Source organism: Octopus bimaculoides, chromosome 18 (genome assembly GCF_001194135.2).
Source record: "Octopus bimaculoides isolate UCB-OBI-ISO-001 chromosome 18, ASM119413v2, whole genome shotgun sequence".
In the NCBI taxonomy this organism is placed as follows: domain Eukaryota; kingdom Metazoa; phylum Mollusca; class Cephalopoda; order Octopoda; family Octopodidae; genus Octopus; species Octopus bimaculoides.
In genome coordinates this window covers 54,255,644-54,273,929 of record NC_068998.1, presented here as the reverse complement: position 1 = coordinate 54,273,929, position 18,286 = coordinate 54,255,644, and the positions used below count along the sequence as shown (strand labels likewise).

The 18,286-nt window shown below is 37.3% G+C and overlaps 1 protein-coding gene across 1 annotated transcript in view; it reads right to left on the bottom strand.

Annotated features, from left to right (window-relative positions):
- The window catches only part of LOC106882938 (ubiquitin domain-containing protein 2), a 50,361-nt gene extending 32,366 nt beyond the window's left edge, over positions 1–17,995 (bottom strand). The window contains exon 1 of the mRNA XM_014933782.2: positions 17,790–17,995. Within this exon, the coding sequence (XP_014789268.1) occupies positions 17,790–17,856 (67 nt within the window). The 5' untranslated portion in view covers positions 17,857–17,995. The remainder of the gene's footprint in view (positions 1–17,789) is intronic.
- Positions 17,996–18,286: the final 291 nt, after the last annotated feature.

Genomic DNA, 18,286 nt, shown 5'->3' with positions numbered 1-18,286 from the left:
GAGAGAGGGGGGGAGGGGGGTCATAATTTCATAATCTATGGCATTTAAATTCTTGGTGTGTGTATCATGTCAGATTCTTAAATTGCTTCCGCTGCATAGAGGTAAATAATAATGATAATCCTTTCTAATCTTGGCACAATTTTGGAAGAGGGGGTAAATTGATTACATCGACCCCAATGTCCAACTGATACTTGTTTTGTTGACCCCCAAAAGGATGAAGGACAAAGTCAACCTTGGCAGAATTTGAACTCAGAACATAAAAGGTGGCTGAAATGCTTTGTCTGGCATGCTAACGATTCTGCCAGATCATCAATAATCATCAACATCATTTAATTTCTACTTTCCATGCCGGCATGGGTCGGATGGTTTGACAGGATCCACCGAGCTGCGGGGGCTGTGCTGAGCTCCATTGTCAACTCTGGCAAGGGTTCCATGGCTGGATGCCCTTCCCAACACCAACCACTTCACAGTGTGTATTGGGTGCTTTTAACATGGCACCACTGGCACAAGTCACCAAGTAAATTCGTAGACAGACACAAAACACAAATACTCGAGAGGGGGAAGGTGGGGGTAGGTTTATACCAGGTGTCTTGCTATGAGGGAAGTACATGGTTACCCTGCATGAGATAAGGGTGGGTTAGAGTAGCTGAGAGAGAGGATAAAGATGGTAACATGGTGCCGAAATGAACTCTCAAGGTAAAGATTATCAAAATTAAATGTTGGGAGATTCTAACATTTTTTCCAGCTGCTGGATGACAAAAGGATTCTAAAAACAGTCTCCAGTCTCTGCATAAGAAACTGTTTTATTATTTCTGGTGTGCAACATCCAGAAGAGTGAACATCATTGTTGCCCTTCAGCCATACACAAGTGAGGCAATGTATAGCAGAGATATGTCAATAATGGGGGGAGGAGAGAACAGTGACTTTTTTAAAAAAGGTGACATGGGAAAGCTTCTCAGGGATGCTTTCTGCATGAAGAGCACATAGTTAACAATATAGTTTGCTAAAGAAAATTTTTAATATACTTCCATAATAACTCCCCAATTAACCATTAGTGTTAATGATAATTATTTTCAAATGGGACAAGACAAGATTGATTGAAAACCGAATGTTGACATACAGTAAGAACTGGCCAGGAAAATCAACAACATATTCACCTGGCCATGTCACTTCTTCACAGAATTTGAACACAGAGAATATCAACAAATACGGAGACTGTTGTTTAAACTGTAAACCAAAAATATCTGGACAAAGCTGAGTGAGAAAGTTTTTTTCGTTTTTCTATTGCTTAAGAGTCTTGCTAATGTGTCACGATATTTGCAGAGCTGTGCTGGTGTGTATTTTGTGACCATGGCTTGCACAAGTACAATCATTAAGGTACTGACATCTGGCATTGTATTGTGACCATACAATGTAATGTTAAACTAGCTTGGTCGTCACCTGTGCTACTTTGATTTTATGGTTAGGAATTAGTTTAAAATGAGAAGGCACTGCCAATCATCATCATCATCGTCATCGTTTAATGTCTACTTTCTGCAGATTTTCTACAGCTAGATGTCTTTCCTATTGCTAACCATTAAATATTACCTTCCAAGTAATATTTAATGGCCAGACAAGTTTTTCCTCAGAAGACTGGAAATGAACAACCCTGCTTGTAGGACAGTGATACACGTTTACACAGAACTCCCACCCCATCTACACACACATATATATATACACTGGTGTCATACAAATTGGCACATAAGTGCACTCCAGTGTCACATAAATGGCACCTGTGCTGGTGGCATGTAAAAGTACCCATTACACTCTCAGAGTGGTTGGCGTTAGGAAGAGCATCCAGCCGTAGAAAACCATGCCAAATCAGACTGGAGTCTGATGGAGCCTTCCAGTGTGCCAGCCCAGTCAAACTGTCCAACCCATACCAGCATGGACAATAATCATTAAATGATGATGATAACACACACGTCAGGCTTCTTTCAGTTTCCACCTAGGGCTATAGTAGAAGACACATAGGTAAAAAAATGGTTGGGAGGCACTACTCTAGATGGTTGATGGACTTGCTAGAGCTAGAAACAGTAGCTAAATCTCCATCATATCACAGGAAAAAAAAAATCCTAGACACAATGTGTTTGAATCAAAGATAAGATTGCTAAGAAACAGATGACTTTGATTATAGATCCAGTTGGCTTGGTGGATTAAGGTTGACCTGTAGTTAAACAATAAACTTATAGGTTTATTGCAATCCAATGGAAAAGCAGGTGAACAGACGTACATGTGTCTTTAGATTAATTATCAATCAACTTCAAAAGCCACTCAATGAAAGGATAAGAATATAGCTGACATTTACTAGAAGAGGAGTAAATATAAGGAATTCAGAATCACAATGAAATTCTAGAAGTTTGTAAGCAATTAATCTGCCTGTGATGAGTGTTCTTTTGTTTGCCTTTCATCTTTCTCAATCAATCTGAACCAGCAGGCTTCAACGATAAGCAAGGAACAAACAATAGAATGCCAAAGATATATTAATTTGGCATTACAGTTTGAATTTATAATTACTAAGATTAATCTTGATTTATGGAACGGGGTTGGATTATGTTTGAATTAATAATACGCAGTCGTTATTTAGCCCCAGGTCAGCCATGATCAAACAAGCTTATGATGAAAGGCATTACAGCTGTGACTGTCTTGTCTTTTTTCAGGCATAGTGATTGTAGATTCATGTTATCCAATACATTCTTCCCTTTTTCAGATAATAAAGTATGATTTTAGGGAGTTTGACTGATAATTCTAAGAGGTTCAGCACCCCTATAAATACTCTCAGTGGATTGGCATCACAAGCTGTTATTTACTCCAAGATCATCCCTGAGCAAGAATGCCAATTACCAAAGGTTTTCAAGCTGTGACCAACCTCTTTTTTTTCAACAATACAATGTAACCAAGTTCAAATTGTTCAAGGTGTCTTTTTCTAAGACAGTTTGAGGGAGATATAGCTCTATTTCTAGCATATTAAGAAACTACTTAGAAGCATGTTGTTCCTTCTGGTGCTTCTTGCCTTCTTCAGAGATTGTTTCATATTCACCCCCAGGTTAAAAGTGGTTGGACAGTGCAACTGGAAGCAGTCTGTATCTTGTGGGGACAACTGACATTGCTTACTTAGGCCCTTTGGCGCATAGGCCATCAATGACGTTTCTCCGCCATTCTCAACTCTGGGCATCCTTTTCTACTTCTCTCCTTGTTTTTTCAACTCAGTCCTTTCAGATTTTGCTGCACTGCAGCAAACGTTTCCCTTTGAGGGAAGGTGGCCCTTCATAGGTTTTGAATCATGACCAATGCTTCTGTAACTTTGCTTCTTCTAGTGAGGAGTGTTAGTGCTAAGCAAATCCATTTTTACCTCTAGGAAGAGGTGGTCCACATTAGTCTGGCCTCTATCCTTTAACCTGTCCAACATAGAAGACCCTACCAGGAGACTGTTCTGCTCTCAGGGTATTTAAGATACATAAGTACCACACTGCAACAAGGACTGGACCTTCTGCAGGAGACACCCAATATGCCAGGTATATCTAAGAGATGTGTGCTGGAGAGATCAGAAATCAGAACAGAGAGAGTGAACGAGGACCTGAAGCATTTCCAATGTTATATGAAGAAGCTGCTGACTTTGGTGAATCAAGAGTTTGTATGAATAGAGCCAAGATTACACCTCAATATCTGGGTTTCCATTTTAGGATCATTTCTTTGTCTGAATGACACATGAATTAGATAAACAAGAGTATTAAAATACCTTTAAGACAGAAAGTATTGACAAGACTATAATTCAAAATATTGTATAAACACAAAACCTTTTCTTTTCTTTTTTTTCACTTCATTCTTCTTCACTGGTCAACTCCAACCAAGTTTTGTTCTGTTTGGCTTGTAATATGTAAATGTAACCATTGAAACACACCCAGCTCGATATAGATATGAATTATTGTTAACTTAAGTGTCCACAGCAAATAACTTTTACGCATGATTCTGAAGAGTCGAATTTGGAATTGTGTCAATGACACCTCATGTATCAATAATTGCATATATTATTGTATAGTATAGCAATGTTCAAGAGATTGATTTCCAATGAAACAATTGTAAATCAATGAAATAAAAGGACTTGCTCACTCCACTCTCCTCCTCAGTTATACTTATACACACACATACACACACACACACACACACACACAAATATAGATAGAGATATGTGTATGTGTATGTGTATATCTTTCCTCGACAGTGTTAGGCCTCACTCATTCGATCCTGATGGCATCTAGTTTTGGAGTATGGGATGAGGATGTAGGTGGGGGAATGATTTATAAAAAAAGTAGGCAATAATAGCAAAAGTAGTAGTAGTAGCAGCAGTAGCAACAGATGGTCCGAGTCAAAATTCATTTAGATATATTGCATTTTTTAACTTACTGTAAAATTAGTCAACATCATCAGTTGCAATAGAAGTTTGATACACACACACACACACGCAGTATACACATACATATTAGAGAGAGAGAGAGAGAGAGAGAGAGAGAGAGATAGAGAGAGAGAGAGAGAGAGGTGAAGATGTTACATTTATTATGCTAACAGAAACTAGTAAATAAGCAAAAACAATTATTAATACAGATCAATAGCCAATAGTCTGAATAATTTTATAATAGAAATAGAATTCAGAAATATAAGTTAAAAACAATATTTAAAACAAACTACAACAACAACAACAACATGCAATAGTGGCAACTTTTTTTTTTAATTGCTTTAATCGTATTTCAGCTGTTATTCAGCCATATTAAAATAGATCATTTTTTGTTGTTGCTGGGTGAAACAGAACCAGCTTTGCCTCTACAGATTAATGTCATGTGAAGAAGCTGATCTAACAAAATGTATTGAGCTGCCAAATTACCAGTCATTTGCAGCAGGAATAGAGACCAACAACACTACCTGCATCAACTTGCTTTAAAAGCAGGTTGTAATTTTACCTTGCACTTATTCTTGGTGCAAGTTTTGAAGAGTGCAGTTCAATTTTAACAGTTATTTTTTCAAAGCTATAATGGAAGTGACAAAGGAGCATATTTGGCATATTTTACTTTATGAGTTCAATAATGGCAACAACGCAATGGAAAATGCAAGGAATATTAATGCAGTCCATGGGGATTGGACAATAAGCGTGAGCCAGTGTTAACTTTATGCACACATTGAAGCCTCCATTGGTTAAGGTTGACCATGCTACATCTCGTTATGTCTGCAGAGGTGAGGAAGACTGGTGGTTACTCATGCATGCAAACTCCTCCCTTCTCTCTCCATGCCATTGAGTTCATCGGAGGAAAAGGATGCCATCTTGAGCTGATACAGACATTGAAGTCAGAACAAACATCACAAAGAATCTTGCGTCCACCCCCCTACCCAACAGTTAAGCCAATCCACTGACTTACATTGGTACTTTGTGCTGTTGACCATGGAAGAATGAAACCACCACAAGGTCAAGTCCCTCTGGCAGCATGGTGGCTTGTGTGCCACAATGTTACAGAGTGCTTGGTAGGGCCTATCATATTGGACAGGTCAAAAGATAGAGATTAAGCTAATATGGACTACCTTTTGCCAAAAGTGAAAATGGATTTGCATAGGTTTAACACCCCTACAAAGAAAAAGGCAAAGTGACAAAAGCATTGAAGACCAATGAAAAGCAACAAGACCTGGGAAAGGAAGGTTTTCCCTGAGAGAAACACGAACCCACAAGAGAGACAGAAAAAAACGATGCCCTAAAAATAGATGGAGAGGGGATAGAGAGGCAGAACTGAAGAGACACAGAGAAGACATCCCAGAGTCAAGAAGTTATCAATGGCCAATGCTCCATAGGGTGAAAAGGGCTTAAGTAGAAATGAAAGACAAGATTGACCTCAGTGGGAATCAAACCCAGCATGTAGATACTTAAAACATAAACTGTGAAGTGTTCCATCAAACACTTCAACAATTTTGCCATTTCGTTACATTAGTACCTCATACTTTGATGAATGCAATCCAACAGATTGGAAGAGATACAAAAATATTACAAATGGGTGAAAGTTAATAATTCTTGAAGCATAAACATAATGGATTGTGGAATGTAGGAAATAAAAACAAAATTGGTTTGCAGAATTTAACTGCTTTATTAAGTTTCATTTAAAAAAAAAAAAAATCTTAATTTTTGATTATATCTTACATAATAATAATTTCCTGTAACGTTTTGGCTTTTGTAGTAAGAGTATCACATTCCATGACACATGGATACGCCTGAAATAGTGAGGCTAAATCCATTGTTGGTATGGATACAACAGAGAAAACAATGCTTTTGGATTGATGTTCTGCAGAAGAGAGCTTGCAATAATAATAATAATAATAATAATAATAATGTCAACAAATGGATCACCTACGATTGCCCTACATGACTGTGTGTATAAGAGAAATGTGGAGATAAACTAAGATTGACACAGATGAGAGAGAGAGAGAGAGGGAGAAAGAGAGAGAGAGAGAGGGAGAAAGAGAGAAAGGGGTGGGAGGAGAACGAAGAGACAGTAGCAGCCTATTGTAACTGGAGAGAAGTCTGTGTAGGAGTAGGAAAAAAAATGATATAGAGGGAAGAAAAAGAAACAGTGTGTGAGCGTGTGTACACACACACACACACACACACACACACACACACACACAGAGATTAACAAATGCAAAACAAAAAGAATAAATAAAAATAATAGACAAGCAGAAGCAAGCTCTTTCATCTTTCAGATGCAGAAGAGATGGCCATATAAATAATAATATGAAAGTCATAGTAAGAAAAGTTAACGCAATTTTATATGTTTTATTAACTCTTCAAATGTTGAACATGCCATACAATAAACACGATACTAAATTAAATGGTAAAGATAGACAAAGTAAAATTATACGAGACAATTATAATGGCTTTGCAGAAGGAGAGGTTCTGCCAGATTATAAACATACTTTGTCAAAATAAATTACACAGTTGACCTAGTGTAGAAAATAATACCAATGACATTTTATTGAAGTCATATCTATGTATGTGAGCGTGTCAGCTATCTATGTATCATACTTAAACTGAATACATCATTGAAAGGCAAATTTACTGTGATATTCATCCAGAGATAACATCTCTTATGGATGTTCTGAGTTTAAAGACTACCATCTTCATCACCTTCCCAACTACTCTGTCATACTTAAGCCTTTCAACACTTAGCATGGCCCAGCAACCCCACTCACCAATTAGAAGCAGGAGCTTTTGATTTTTGTCGTTTTCTTGTTCTTTTTCTGTCTTGCAAGTTAGTTGTGTTAGGAAGGACACCCAGCTGTAGAAACCATGTCAAAGCCGATACTGGAGCACAGGGCAACTTACCAAGATCATGTTGAACCATCCAACACAGAAAAGAGAGGTTAAATGATAATGGTGATGATGAAAATTGTTCCAGCTGTGGCTAGCAAGAAAGGGAGATGCATCTTGGCCCTGTACTCACAGCCAGCCACATCTTACACAAAATTTGTTGGTGTGTGTATGTATAGCTAGGGAACAGCTTTTCTTACAAACATTGAAGACACAACTGTATTCTAAGTTTGATCTTTTCTTAATAAGGATCCGTAATATTTCCATTATGCTTAGTTGGATCAATAACATTCCGAAACCCATTAAGTCCATTAACAGTGCAAGACTTTCCTGGCCTCATTATCAGAATGAAATGATACTTTTGACAGCAGGTAGTTTGCATGCTTATAGCAGTAAATCATGAAAGCCTACGGAAAAACTGTAAGCTGTTCTAACATCAGATTATATATATATATATATATTTCTGTAGAAGTAGTTTTGATAGTAAAAGAATATTATTTATGATATTCAAGGATATTAGTGGCAAGCAAAAGATTCCTAAGGTGTACTCCAAATGGTTGTATGGTAGAGTCATGTAAAAAGATGATGCATATCAACTTTTAAATTGCTAGTTAGACAATGTACTACGACACATAACGAAGTAAAAAATAAGGTCAAGGAGCTAAGAATTGCGGTAGTTTTAAATGTATTCAGAAGAGATTTAATGTCGTGGATAAAACACCAAAGAATACAGGGATACAAAAATGCTCTTCCTTAGCCTTGAATACAAAAAACAGAAGCTCTATAATCTCATTTGATAGAAACATTCTAATAAAGATAAATACCCAAACCATTTGTTTCATTAGAAATAATTAATATTAAGTTTGGCCCATAGTCCCGAGTTAACAACAGTAAGCTGCTTGCTGTTAAAACTACTCTACAACAGACAACAGCACCTAATATTTTGTAACTTATACAAACTCACGAGAGTTGCATGGCATTTTGCCTATGTGCTGGGGTCGTGCAAAATTCCTCTCCATTCTATCTTCCTTTAGAAACAAAGTTAGCTAACAATTTAAGTTATGAGAGCACTGCTGAAATGATGCCTGCCTCAAAAAGTTCTTTTATTCAATACTAAATATCCATGAGGGCTTGCAGTGAGAAAGAGAAAAGCCCACAACTCCATTTGCTAAGAAGAGGAAATGTCAAAAAGAAAAGAAAAGAAAGAAGTCTTATGTTCTTCTAACAAGGCAGATTATTCCACTTGCTTCAGATTTTTCTATTTTTTTTAACTGAGCTGGAAAAGAGATACTTGTTGAAATGGTTGCCATTAGAGGAGGCATCTAACTGTTTGATACCTGCTCCAGTTCCAAATACTTGAATGAATTCTCACCAGCAGAGAAAACTGACATAGAATTCAACCAATGAATGAACTTAGATGTTATCACTGTTGTTGGCAGAGCAGAGAACATTTCCTAAACAAACTCCCTATCAACTTTTAGATAGGGAGTTTATATTTATCAATCATCATGATGCAACATCTATTTTCCATGCATGCATGGGTCAGATAGAATTTGTTGAGGCAGATTTTCTATGGCCTGATGCCCTTCCTGTCACCAACCCAAGCCTATTTCCAGGCCAGACATTCTTTTCACCTTAGACTGGAAACTAACAACATCACTTGCATGATGATATTTGTTTATAACCATCACATGTCAAAACAAGCGTATAAACACACACACACACAAAATCTGTAGTAGTTGATAGTTTATGTTAGCAGGGAAATCTAAGTAGCAGTGGAGAACAGTGCTCTGAAAGAATAGCTAACTGAATAAGAACAGAGGAAAAATGTTCAGGGGGTTCTCTCTTTGAAAAGAGAGAGGACAACTTGATGCTTGTGCCTGAAGTGTGATGCTGCATGGCAACACGAGATGTGGGCACTAAATGTGGAGGATAAACAAAGAGTGGAAAGAAATAAAGCAAGCATGCTCGTCTAGATGTATAATGATAGCATGCACAAATGGCAGAGTATACATGAGCTGATAGATAAATTAGATACAAGATGAATTAGTTGTGGTGAGCGAGAATGAAGATTGCATTGGTACAGGCAAGATGTGTAAAGAGATGCCAGGACACTTTGGAAGAGGAAGGCAAAGGAAGACATGGGGAAAAAGTGGTAAAAACTGATACCAGAATGTTGGACCTCAAAAATGAAATGTCAAAAAAATGCAATAAATGGCAAGAATCTGTTTGAAAGACCCATCCAACCCATGGAAAAACAGACCTAAATCACAAAGCCAACCTAAAAGGTGACAGACCAAGTCTAAAGTGCTGGCCATAAATATTCTTCAGTAGAACTGCTGAGAATATATTCCAGAAAAAAGAAAGATGTAACAGTTTATGAATTTAGAGTAAATTTATCAATCTATACCTTTTTGAATCTATACCTTTGTAACTCTTATCTTTTATGAAACGTGTGTAACAAGGAATTAAAGATTTTCCAATCTTTTGTTTTGATTATATATAAAAGGCACTTGTGCCACTGCCATGTAAAAGATACCTGTGCTGGTGACACATCAAAGGCACCCACTACACTCTTGGGATGGTTGGCATTAGGAAGGGCATGTGTACATACATGTTTGTGTGTACTTTTGTCTGGACATCACACGATGGTTGTAAATGAGCATCATTGTCATACAAGTGAGGTTGGTCGTCTCCAGTCTTCCATGAAAAACATGTCCAACAATGGGAAATATTACCTCACTTGAAAACAGATGAGGGTTGGTAACAAGAAGGGCAGCTGGTCAGAAAATCTGCCTCAATAAATCCTGTACGACCTATGCAAGCATGGAAAAGTGGACATTAAATGATGATGATGATATATAAGATTTAAAAAAATTCAGTGTAAAAATTAAAATTAAAAACAGGTGAGAATATAAACATGATTATATAATGGAGGATAGTACAATAAGAAATGGAAACAAAAGATTTCCCTTATTGACATCCATACATATTTTTGTAATCTGAAGAACGAGCAATACTTGAGTTGAATAAAATCTGAAGAGTAACAGAATTTCCTTTCACAAGTTAGCCATCCTATTCTCAAGTAATTAAGTTATTCTTTAAGTTTGTTTCTAGTCTTCAATAGATGGTCAATATTAATGATCAATTTGTCCAGCTATGTCATCAGTTATTGATTAACAAAAGAATTGGCTTCATGTCATAAGATTCCTTGGCTTGGAAAAGAAAGAAAAATCAATTCCTATTATAAGCATGTATCTTCTTCAGATGAAAAAAAGACAGATGTTTAGTCTAATCTGCTGAGTAAGGTACAGCACACCCAAATCTGAATGTCCAAACAATAACAACAAAAAGAGCAAGATCTTTGGTCAGTGTTTCAACTACAATGCTCAGTTTGGAGTTTAAAAACTCAGCTTGCCGAAAGGCTCAGTTTATAAAGAAGCTTTATCATAAATCATCCATCCAGTTTTGCCACCCATTATTCCTGGGAGGGTAGTAGCAGTACAGTCTTCAAGCACCTTCTCCATAGCAGTTACTCAATGGGGGTGCATAGCTCGAAGATCAGGATGTCTTTCCATGTTGACCTGTTACTTCTTGGGCACAGCTTTTGTACTACAGGTTAGAATGTCACAGGAAAGTAGCACAAGACTGATTCTTCAAGCCAAGATAACTGACAGGAGACATAGGAGTACATCATGTGCAAGAGGGTTGGATAATATCCATTATGTCAGTTGGTCATACTTGAGGATTCTACCTTCACGACCCTTGCAGGAATAGTGGGCAGAGAAGATGGATGGATAGATTATTGGTTAAATAGATATTTTAAGGGTATGAACAAAACACTAAGTTTAATGTATTAGTTTATGGACTTCAATAAAAGGAGTTAAAACTCCAAGGATGGCTGTGTGGTTAGAGGTTCACTTTCCAACAACCAGGTTTCAAGTTTGGTCCCACTGCAAAGCACTTTTGATAAGTGTCATCTACTACAGCCCAAGAGTGACTGATGACTTGTGAGGTAATTTGGTAGATGCATACAGCAGGAACCCATTGTGTGTGTGTGTGTGTGTATATGTATGTATGTGTGTGTAAAGGGTAAAGACCCTTTCAGTCATGAATGACCATGGCATTGTACCTAGAAAGTTCCCCTCTGAGGCACAAGTCTGGTATAAGCATGGCTGTATAATTGAGAAGTTTGCTTTCCAACCACGAATATTTCAGAGTGTCTGGGTGTCAATCTGAGGACATGTACCGAGAGTGATAAAAATCAAACATCCAGTCAACATTATGGTGTTTGGAGTGGTCACTAGTGATGGCAATGTTATGTCTCCATTCATCTTCAAACACGGCCTCAGTATCAACACAGAGGCCTACATCAAGTGCTGTCCTGGGTGAAGAGGGTGGCTGCTGGAAGACCCGATGTCTGGCAACAGGACTCTGCACTATGCTACACAGGCAGGAGAACCTAGTCCTGGCTGTCAGACAATTTCTGCAACCACACCACCCCATAACATCTGGCCACCTGACTCCCCAGACTTCAACTCCCTTCATTATTGTATGGAGCACAGTTGAGAAAGGGACCAACAAAACTCCTTGTAATAACAAAGATGAACTGAAGGCAAGGATTATGGCAGCATTGACCAACTTAAACAAGGAGACCGTTCAGAAGAGTTGCTGGAGATTCTGAAGTCATCTGGAGGCTGTAGTTGAAGCCAATTTGAACAAAACCCTCAAAGACAGAGCCCCATGATGGGATGCAGTCCAAAGACTGAAACAAGTAAAAGATACAAGAGATTAACAGGAAACTTTAGAAACATAAGAAGGACCAAACTTGAGGAATTCCATCTGCATTAGTCAACTCTAGAGATCTGAAACATTTTCAAGACTAAAATCATACTCAACTGGAATTGGTGGTGGTAGGAAATTCTGAGTAGTTTATTCTGAGAGAACTATTGCAGAGGTAGGGCGGGTAGGTGGAGAAGAGAAGACCTGAATGCAGTCTGATGTAAGCAGCAGGGAAACAGGACAAGGGAGCTTCTATGTGGTCAGTAAACCAGCAAGAAATAGCAGTTAAATCTCCCTTATATTGCATCCCTGCTGTCTTAGAAAAGAGCTCACTAGATAATGTGGTTCAGAATTCCTTGCATATAAGAAAAAGACAGGATGATCATGGCTGGAATGACCGATATAAGGTTTGCTTGATGCAAGGTTGACCTGGACTAAACAACAACAGAACCATAAAGAGAGTCAAACAAAATGATGTCGACCATCATTTAACATCTGTTTTTCCATGATGGCATCGGTGATTGATGTCAACTTTGTCTTCCATCCTTCCAAATTTGGTAAAATAAAAATACTTTGGGCTAAGTTGTGGCTGCGTAGCAAAGAATTATGCTTCAGAATTCTTTGGTTCCTATTTTGACTCCATTGTACAGCATCTTGGACAAGTATATTTCTTGGTCCACCAACACTTTCTGAGATACATTTGCTAAGCAGAAACCACGTGGGAGGCTGTCCTGTATGTGTATGTGTGTGTGTGTTTATATCTTTTGTCACATTGGTAGAAAACAGGCAAGTTTTAGGTACTCCTGTCTTTGGAAACTTTGGGAATGACTAATTCACTATATATATAAAAAAAATAACTAAACTTGGTAGAAATCACTAAGCCATACCTCCATCTGTCAAATTATGAGATGTTTTTTGCTTTCCTTCACACACTGTTTTGTCTATGTCGCTAGTGTTTACTCCCTGTCCTAGCTGAATGGCCTTCATAATACAAGTCACTTGGTTACCCCACTTGTGCTGGTGCCATGTAAAAGCACCCAGTACACAGTGTAAAGTGGTTGGCTTTAGGAAGGGCATCCAACTGTAGAAACCGTGTCAAAGCAACAGAGCCTGGGGCAGTTCTCTGCATTGCCAGTTCCTGTAAACTGCACAACCCAAGCCAGCATGAAAAACAGACATCAACTGATGACAATGCACTCATTCACACACAGAGGTGCAGGTATGGTTGTATGGAAAGAAGTTTGTTCACCAACCACATAGTTCTGGGTTCAGTCCCACTGTGTGGCACATTTACTATAACCACAGCCCTGGGCAAACCAAAACGTTGAGATTGGATCTGGAAGGTGAAAACTTTGTGTGTATGCGTGTGTCCTTGTCCTAACATCACATGGTAGTTGTAAATGATTATCACTGTCATACAAGCAGTGTTGTTCATTTTCAATATTCTCTCTGGCCATGGAGGGGAAATATTACCTTGCTTGGAAACAGGTGGGGGATGGCAACAGGAAAAGCACCTGCTTCAATTTACTTCTTCCGACCCATTCCAGCATGGAAGAGTGGACGTTAAAATGACGATGATGAAGGATGGAAATGTGTGCGTGTGTGTTCATAGCTACAACTTGGTGCCCTTTGACCGTTTCCTCAGAACTTAATGAAAAACGCATACTTTTAATGAGATTTGCGTGGGGTTATTATGTGGATTAAATTTAAGAAGGAAAAAATGTGAAGTTTCAGGTAATTTTCCGCGTATTTTTCTCCCCTTCCGTTTTAGTTATGTTTGAAACATCAACATTAAATAATCGATACGCCCGAAAACATATTCCAGCAAAATGTTATTTAAAGGCATGCGTTTTAAAGAGAGTTACGAGGAAATCTGCAGGCAAGAAAAAAATGGTTCGCTTAGTCGTCCTCACAAAAAAGAGAAATAATAATAAATAATAATGATGATGATTTCAAATTTTAGCACAAGAGGAGGAAAGCCGATTACATTGACAGTAATGCGTAACTGGTACTTATTTTATCGACTCCGAAGGATGAAAGGCAAAGTCGACCTCGGCAGAAGTTAAACTTACAATGTAAAGACGGACGAAATGTTGCTAAGCATTTTGCCCGGCATGCTAACGATTCTGGTTTAATAATAATAAGAAATTTTGTCAACTTAATCGCAACCTACACCATCGATAACATATCTCTGCCAAATTTCATTAAAATATATGCATTTTTCGAAGAAGTTATGAGGAGGAGGAGGCAAACTGAGGGAGGGCACTAAACTGCATTTATGTCTTCGTAAGTATTGTTTGTGGTTATTGCTTCACGAAACCCTCCCCCGCACGTGTGGCCTTGTGCCAATGTTGGGAATCGATATTATGACAAGAATTCATATTGGTTCAGTATGTATTGAATAAAACTTATTGGTATCTTTCTCTCTTTCATCAACCGAGCCAAGAAGGTGAAGGGTGGTTGGAATGCGCCCCTTCCACCTGCTGGAAACAGCACACAAAAGTCCTCCCTTATAAACACATCATTTTATCTTAAAACGGAAAGAAAGAAAAACAAAAAGAAAGCAAAAACATTTCATAATGTAGTCTTGGATAGGGTATTCAGAAATAAGAGAGAATGACCATTGCTAGAATTATTTCGAATAGAACTAGTCTGGGGCTGAAACAACCACAGCAACTCAAATTTTCCAACTGAGTTCAGCAAGGTTTGTGTGTTTGCATGTGTGTGTATATATACACACAAACAAATAAGCACATAGGTGTAAAACAAGGAGAGAAAAACAGTACTTGAATGCCAAAAGTTGAGTAATATACTATATTATTAAGTTTGAAAATTCTTAGCTTCAATGGCATGTATCTTGTGCCCCCCCCCCCACGTGCCTATTTTCCCGACGACAGCATAAATACAAACACAACTGTCCACAATACAAAAATTGAACTCTATATCATAAGGTTATATATTATGAGTCATTATAATATGCTTTTAGGACCAATGTGCTTTTCTTCTTCACTTCCTCTACACACAGCAATTCCAAAGAGCAAAAAAAATAACAAAGGAAAAAACAAAACGAAAAGTTTCAACCACAATTCTCCTTTTAAAGCTCAATTATTTTTACTTCCAAGATTTTTTTCTCGTTATTCTTTAGAAAAATATGACAAAATTATAAACAAAAATTAGAAGTATAATGCCAAAAACAACAGATTATGAAATCTCTTGGTCAATAATAGAAATTAATTAAATATCTACGTCAGTCTATCTATCTATCTATTTATCTATCTATCTATCTATTTATCTATCTATGCATGTATCATCTATCTATAGCTTCTTCAAGTTGGATTTAATATGTACAGGATGTTGAATTGTGTGAGCACATTGCAGTCTTGTCTAAACTATTGGCAAGTCTGAAACACTGAGTTCCTGAACGGAATACCGAAACAAAAGATTTAACTAAATAAAGAGAAAAAAAAAATTTAGACCCCCAAAATTAATGCCAACAATTTTTTTTTATACGATTGGGGGTGATTGATAACGAAGAAAATAAAAGGCGTTTCTTATATAATATCGAGTTTAAATGGTGTTTTAGTTTTTAAAAACTGATATCGTGCATATTGGTGGAAAAAAATCTGGTAGAAAGACGTGTGAATATAATAAGAGCTAATATAAAGGCATAAACATTTAAAAAATGCCAAACCAAAAATCTGTTAGTGGTAAATAAGCTAGGACATTTATCAGACATCATCTCTTCAGCAGCAACATTATGGTTCGAGATAGATACCAATCAATGATTTTTTTGGCCATGCTAGTTCCCCCTTTTATCCAAGAAGAATGCTGGCATCACAGAAGAGTAAATGGCCCAGTGGTTCTGGCATGTGTGAGGGAGAGAGTGGGAATCAGAGTCAAAATTGGCAAGAAAATGTGGCGAGCTCTGACAAGGAGGAGGAATGAGGGGATAAAGATCTTGTTGCTTTCAAAATATGGCAGTGGGATGGGATAGAATAAAGCAACGGCGATGGCCAAAAGCTGGCTGTCCGACGACTGTAGCACCGATTTAGGGCAAACATGCTCTACACATGCTGATAATAATATTCAGAGTTTATCATGCAGAATTTTATATCAGAAAAAATAAGAGGAGGATTTGATAACAAAAAATTGGTGGATGATTTGATAACTATGGAAATAGTAATTTCTCCCAAATGGAAAATAGTCCTAAAGAAGGAAACCGAAAAAAGAAAAAAAAATTAATTCAATGTATGGCACAAGAAGAATAAGTTAGAAAATTTCAATGAAAGCGAGTCAAATAGTTTAGTTCTATAAGGAATAACTGTAGTTCTATAAAGAGATCTTTACTCGACTTGGTCAACAATTCTGCTCACAAAAGACTTTTACAATAGACAAAAAAAATTGTAGAATCCAAGCTTTGTTATTTTTTAAATTTATTTCCTTTATTTCACTGTTTCTTGAATGTCAGAACAGAGAAGAATTCTTTTTTTCTTGCAGACTTGTGTGGACATAAAAGCAGAGAAGGAGAAAGAGAGAGAGAGACAGGTCTTCTAGAAGGTGGTGCTTAATTAGAAAGGAAAGAGATATAATGAATTACAATGAAAAAAAAATTTTAATTGTTCCGAAAATAGTGAAAAAAAATGTTAAAACTGCAAACAGCCAGTCAGACCTGCAGACATAGGATGCGTGTAGAGAAATTGGTAAAATATCGATGTAAAGCAGACACTAAGTTGATCAGTGTCTCATTAAGTAACACCAAGGTTGGGGGTTTAATATTATTTCATTTAATCTCATTGTTTTGCAATTTTATCTTTTTTTTTTTATTCTCTGAAGTAAATATTTCTTTGGTTCTGGAAATAAAATCCTATCAAGTATAAATAAAATAAAAAATGCGGGGAAAATAAAACAAATAAATGGCAGTAAAGTAGGAAGTAATGATGGTGTTTCTTGTATTTTCGAAGCGTGGAAGAGGTTTTATAGGAGAGCAGCCAGCTTAGTTTAGTCTTAACTAAATCTGTGTATATTTGTAGTTGTGGAGATATTTCATGGTCTTATAGATGTGATACGATATGATGATATAAATGTAGAAGCAACGACATGAGAGACACGTATGTATGAAGAGACAAGCAACTTGCTGTCCTTTCAGTCATTGTTACTAAAACGGTGAAACCATTAAACGAGTTGTGAATATAATGTGGTGGCTTTTTTGCCCCCCTTTTATTATTTAGTTATTCAGTTAAAAGATAAAATTTGATAAATTTGAAGCGTGTGCAGCAGTGGTGGTTAATTAAACACTAGAAAAAGCACTTAGAGGAGATAAGAAAGAGAGCAGATGGAAGAAAAAACGAGAATACGGCGACAGAAATGTACAAGTAAATAAATGAATTAAATGTGGATGTGTGTGTATATGGAGATAGGTTTGGAATAAATAAAAATAAATAGGGTTAGGGAATTTAATGGTATTTGTGTTCTTTGGTAAGGTATTTCAGAAGAAGAAGAATAAAGAAGAGATATTTTTTGTGGCTGTGAAGTGTGAATTATGGTGAGCGCTGCTACAATCAACAACTCAGCTGAGAGAAGGAAGGATCATAAACAAACAGGAAATATAGCCAATGTTTTAGCCTACCCGTGACATCAGAAGATTCTCCAGAGGGTGGCCCGTTGTCTCTGTGTGCTCCAATACACCCTCCCATTTCATCCAGGGAAAGGTGGAGGACAGTTGAGCCAAAATAATCCGCTTGTAGAGGGAACCCCCTTCAAAGTGCAGCCGATCACAACCACCACGACTTTGCCTGCTTCTCGTTCGATGACGTCACAATGCCGCCGTGTGTTCGCAGTCACAGCTCTGGACGTGCTTTGATACGTCAAAATTGATGGATCTCCTTCAGACACTCACCATGCCTTCTTTTATTATCTTACCACTCCAGCATTATACAACCATCACACATTTATTACTATTTAAACCCAGCCATAATAAATATTTATTATAGCCATGTTATATATACATTTATAGAAACGCAACTTGCAATATTGTTGATCTCTCTCTCTCTCTCTCTCACTTTTTTTCTCTATAAATTCCATAACATAAATTTAAATTTAAACAAAACCGGATATTTTGATATA